Source organism: Penaeus chinensis, chromosome 1 (genome assembly GCF_019202785.1).
Source record: "Penaeus chinensis breed Huanghai No. 1 chromosome 1, ASM1920278v2, whole genome shotgun sequence".
In the NCBI taxonomy this organism is placed as follows: domain Eukaryota; kingdom Metazoa; phylum Arthropoda; class Malacostraca; order Decapoda; family Penaeidae; genus Penaeus; species Penaeus chinensis.
The window spans coordinates 21767992-21772991 of NC_061819.1; the positions used below are offsets into that span (position 1 = coordinate 21767992).

The window sequence follows — 5000 nt, forward strand, 5'->3', positions numbered from 1 at the left end:
GCTTTCGTAGCGGAAAGCGGAGATCAAATCGCGAAAGCACTCACCTTCAGCTCGGACATGGCGTCGTCATCCGTGGTAAGACCTGCTCTCTCCTCGTTGATCTTGAGCGCCCGTTCCTTCAGTAATTTGCTTCGCACTGGCCGCTGGGTTATGTACCGTGTGCCGTCTGGACGCCGCTTCACCTGTTGGGAAAGTGAGTTAGTGCCATTGCTATGGAACGTCATTTAACATCTGTAATATTAGCTCAATGTTCAGTGATTAAATCGACAACAACAGAATCGTCTACATGAATATTGATCCTTTACCTTCCACTCCATTTTAACGGGCTCGTCCTGCGGAGTCCTCGGAGGCGCCCTGGGAGGAAGGCCGCCCCGGTGAGAGGCGGTGGGCGTGGAGGGCGCCGTGGACCCCCTGTGGAGCGCCTGGCGGAAGAGCTGCTGCTGGAGCCAGATCGTTTGCTGGAGGTTTGCGGCGTTGGTGTACATCGTCTGTGCCGGCAGGAAGGTGACATAATTACGGTTACTTTCACTCTCAGCTTTTTGACTGGAGGACTGGGAGTGGCCGTGCTGGGGCGTGTTGGGGTGGGTGTGGTCTGGCTCTAGACCGCGCCCATTGGTTGTCTTTTGCGGGAGGGAGTGCTGGAGGGGCGGCAGTCGCATGCACCGGCGGCAGCTGTCACAGGAGATGGCCGAGTAGGTGTCGGACTCGAGGCTAACCTGGGCGTATAGATTAAGCAACAGGTCAGGGGGGTCGGGAACAGGTCGCCACCACCGCCAGCACGCTTACGTTCAGTCAGTCGTCTGTCCGTGTTTTATGTAAAGCAGTTTGCCCTAACACGTTAATTGCTGAGGCCATGCAGTGCTTACTGATCTTTATATAGCTTTTGCTCTTGAATTAATCTTAAGGCGTGCACATAACGGCTATTTCTTTTTACTGAGTGAATATCTTATTTTGCTGATGAACTGATGTAAGTGAAATGAAATGAAAGAGTGAATGAAAGAATAACTGCGCGTGTATACATGCTGGCATATAAATAACACTTATTCATTTACTATTTTTCATTTTCGTATTACTGAAAGCGACTTCTGGGCAACTCACCTGAAGGGATTGGTCGTGCGTGGGCGGGCAGAGCGTGAGGGTGGACTGCCTGAGGGCGGGATCCTGGCCGAGGCTCAGCTCGAGCGTGGGCGGCGGGCGGTGCGTGCTGCCGGTCGAGTCACCCGTGTTGTATGCCGACGAGGAGTCCCTCTCCTCCTGCGGGGCGTCGGCGCGCTTCACGGAGTTCGTGACGGGCGTTGTGGTGGTAGTGGTGGTGGCCGTGGGCGCGGTGTGGGCGTGGGTGTGGGCCGCGGTGGGTGCAGTGGGTGCAGCGTGCGTGGGGGAGCGCGGGTGCGGATTCTCTCTCACCCATCTCTCCACCGACTGCTGCTTCTCCACGGTCCGCCGGTCTCTCACGCTGCCCCCGCTGCTGCTGCTTGTGCCGCTCCCCCGGGTGCCCCGCCCGCTGCTCTGCTGCTGCTGTGGCTGCTGCTGCTGCTGCGGCTGCTGTGGCGGTGGCTGCGTGGGCTTCTGGAGCAGCAGCGGCGGTTTGGTGGCTGGCATGAGCGTGGCAGGCGTATGGCGGCGCCTCGTGCGTCCGGGCTCGTACGGCACGCAGTAGATCGGCTCGTCCGACTCGCTCACGTCCGGAATCGACTCGTAGATGTGCTCCGACTCCGAGCCCGCCGGCAGGGGCGTCCTGGCGGGCGGGCGGCTACACATATTTTTCACAGCCTTACTTTGCTGCTGCTGTTGCTGCTGCAGCTGCTCAAGGGGAACCTTGTAGGCCGGTTCGGGTGATCTGGGCCCAGTCTTGTGGCTGGCCTCGAGCTGTTCGCATTGGTGGGCGATGTCGGCCATCTGCGCGTCGAGGGCGTGCATTTCGCGTTCTATCGTGCACGGGCGTCCCGTCGCCTCCCGCACCTGCGAGCCGCGCGAGGACGTCGACGAGGCCGACGAACACCGCTTGGGCTTTCGCTCGCACGACGACGACGACGATGATGACGACGACGAGCGACCGGTCTTAACGCGGACCTCCTCCTTCTTTTCGACGCTGTCGTTGCTCTTCAGGGAGTGGGCGGGGGACCTGCAACGGCGCATCAGAAAATCAGTATTCTGAGTTATACACAAAGGTATCAAGCAAATCCAAGGATGAAGCCCTCCCCCCTCAAAAGATAAAGCAAAATCAGGTCCAGCGTTCTACAGAAAAAATGTACACACAAAATATCATTCCAGTTAACCGGCATCAAATCTTAAGTTATCAAGTTATAACCCAAATATCCCTCCCATGAATAGAGAGATAGAAAGACAGACAAAATAAATAAATGAATAAATAAAAGAGATAATGAAAGCGTGGAATGGACACACACCGGCCCGTGTGGAATTCAGAATTGGCGTCTAGAAGCTCGACCTCTTCGTCTTCCTCGACTACGTCTTCCAAAACCTCGCCCTCGACCAAGTCATCCTCGTCCTGCAGATCAAAAAGAAAGCAATTAGGAAAAATGAAAAAACAAAAAAAAACAAACAATAAAGTCAAAAACATAAACCACAAAAACTAACATCAAACAAACATTGAAAAACATTAACTGGGAGAAAAAAGACAACAAGAACTTACGTAATACTGAGTTCGTGAGACGAGGAGCGTCACCTTCGTCCCGCATCCGGCGAAGAGCTCCTCCGTCTGCGCCCGCGTCGTTAGCTCCACGCCGTTGATCTGCAACATAAAAAACGGGATTTAAGATGAAGGAAATTGAGGCGCCATCTTCGCTGTGACGATCAGAACTATTCTTCCTAACAGTGCAACTTATATCGTTACGATGAATAATAATCATATTAATCGAAATATATAATCAGAGCGTTACTATGAAGAACAAGAAGGAAGAAAAGGATAAAAGAAATAATAATAAGAATAAATATAGACGTAAAGGCATAACAGCCAAAGGGAATCCAAACCTAAAGACGATCGGACACGCATCTCACCTGCAGGATCTGATCCCCTATCCTCAGCCTGCCGTCCCGACTGGCAACGGTTCCCTGCTCGATCTGGGACACAAGGACTTCCGTCACCACGCCCTTGTAGTCCTCCACGCCCTCGCCTTCGTCCTCCGCCACTCCCACGCCCTCGTCCTGTTCCGCCATGTGCGTGGGCGGGGGTGCAGGAGCGTTGCTGTAGTATAAGGTGAGACCCAATTTCTCTTCGGGCGTCTCTCGCTCTAGGATGATCTCCTGCGACGATAAGGAAAGCTGGGCTGAGCTTTTTGTCGGGAAGTCAACAATATTATTATCATTTGAATATAGAGAATGGGGTTATGAATGATTTCGGTAGTACCGTGTTTTTTTTTTTTATGTGATTTTGCTTGCATTTATACGGATAAACTGTGCATTTAATTCAGCGATCCTCAGCCGCCATAATGTCCTTGCCATAAAGTTCCATATTCAACCTTAATCCTTCTATTTAATCGAAACCAGCAAAACACACTTTCAATATCAATCTCGTGTCAATTACTGATATATTTTACGTTTCCTGACACTTAACACTCTCTCTCACACACACACACACACACACACACACACACACACACACACACACACACACACACACACACACACACACACACACACACACACAAACATAAACAATTAACTTTTTATAAGCTCATCTCGTGGTTTAACATTCTGAGAAAGTAACTAGTTCTCATGAATCACGTCGCATATCCATGAGTACATCTAGACTTATATGTAAATCAGCACAACCGTATAATGGAAAGAGAGGGAGGCGGATCGAACCGTGTCTTATCCTCTCTTGGTAGACTTTTGTGTCAAGGAGCAACCCCCCCCCCCCCCTGCTTATGTCTGTTTCCCTGTCTGCCTCTGTGTCTGTCTCTCCCTTCTCCCTCCTCCCCATTCACCTCTTACGTTACCAGTCAATTATAAATACAGCGTAGAATGAGAGAGAGAGAGAGAGAGAGAGAGAGAGAGAGAGAGAGAGAGAGAGAGAGAGAGAGAGAGAGAGAGAGAGAGAGAGAGAGAGAGAGAGAGAGAGAAAGAGAAAGAGAAAGAGAGAGAGAAAGAGCAAGACCAAGAGCAAGAGCAAGAGAAAGAGACGAAAGACGAAAAGGAGAAAAAAAAGAGAAAGAAAACGAGAAAGAGAAATAGGAGAGAGCCAAAAAGAATAATCGTGGCGATCCATCCATACATGTATTATCATGGGATTAAGCAACTTAAAGTGACAAAGTGACTCCAGGTCGAGGCAAAAGAAGCAAAATAAAAATCCACGAGAGAAAATGGGGAAAGAGAATGTAGAAGGAAATGGACAAGGGTGAACTCTGCAGAGACAGAGATAAGAAGAAGGAAGGGAGGATTAAGAATGTTCTAGAATAGTCGTTCCTAAACTGAGGAAGAGGGTGAGGGGGGGGAGGAGGGGAAGGGCGTTCCTATGCTCAAGAAGACAAAGAAAAAAGAAAGAAAAGAAATGAAAAGAAAACGTATTTTTCCCTTGGAAATTCATGAGGGATCCCTAATTATTTTGTTGTGAGGGAAGAAGGCAGGAAGGAACAACTCTTTAAGAAGGCAAGATAGAGAGTATTAAGAACCACTGCACTAGAAGCTCCCCCCCTCCCCCCATCCCACACTTTCCTCTCTACAACCCCCCCCCCCTCAATCCTCCCCACCAGGAAGTCAAGTCTCAACCTCATACTTTCTACCCATAACACTACATCTTTTTATTTAATTATTTATTATTGTTTTTTAGAGGGGGGGGGGGGGAAGGGAGGGGGGGCGAAATCACGCAATATCTGCATACATAAAGGCGCGTCGGAACAATGTGAACATTTCTTAGGTTCAATCACCGCTAGATGTCAGTGTGGTCGTTATTTTGCATATTAAACGACGTGATTGTATTACCTAACCTCCTGAGTGTTGTTACGGTTTAGTGTGAAAATTTAATGACGTCACAAGAACAG

At 50.0% G+C, this 5000-nt stretch overlaps 1 protein-coding gene across 2 annotated transcripts in view; it reads right to left on the reverse strand.

Annotated features, from left to right (window-relative positions):
• LOC125026677 (PDZ domain-containing RING finger protein 4-like) overlaps positions 1-5000 on the reverse strand; it is a 96336-nt gene that overhangs the window by 2019 nt on the left and 89317 nt on the right. Inside the window, exons 4-9 of one of the 2 annotated variants that reach the window (XM_047615375.1) lie at positions 3019-3264; positions 2654-2752; positions 2409-2509; positions 1099-2125; positions 306-488; positions 45-182 (exon numbers count right to left, since the gene is read on the reverse strand). In XM_047615375.1, the coding sequence (XP_047471331.1) occupies positions 45-182; positions 306-488; positions 1099-2125; positions 2409-2509; positions 2654-2752; positions 3019-3264 (1794 nt within the window). Of the gene's footprint in view, positions 1-44; positions 183-305; positions 717-1098; positions 2126-2408; positions 2510-2653; positions 2753-3018; positions 3265-5000 lie in introns of both variants that reach the window. The other variant, XM_047615328.1, reaches the window with a different exon arrangement.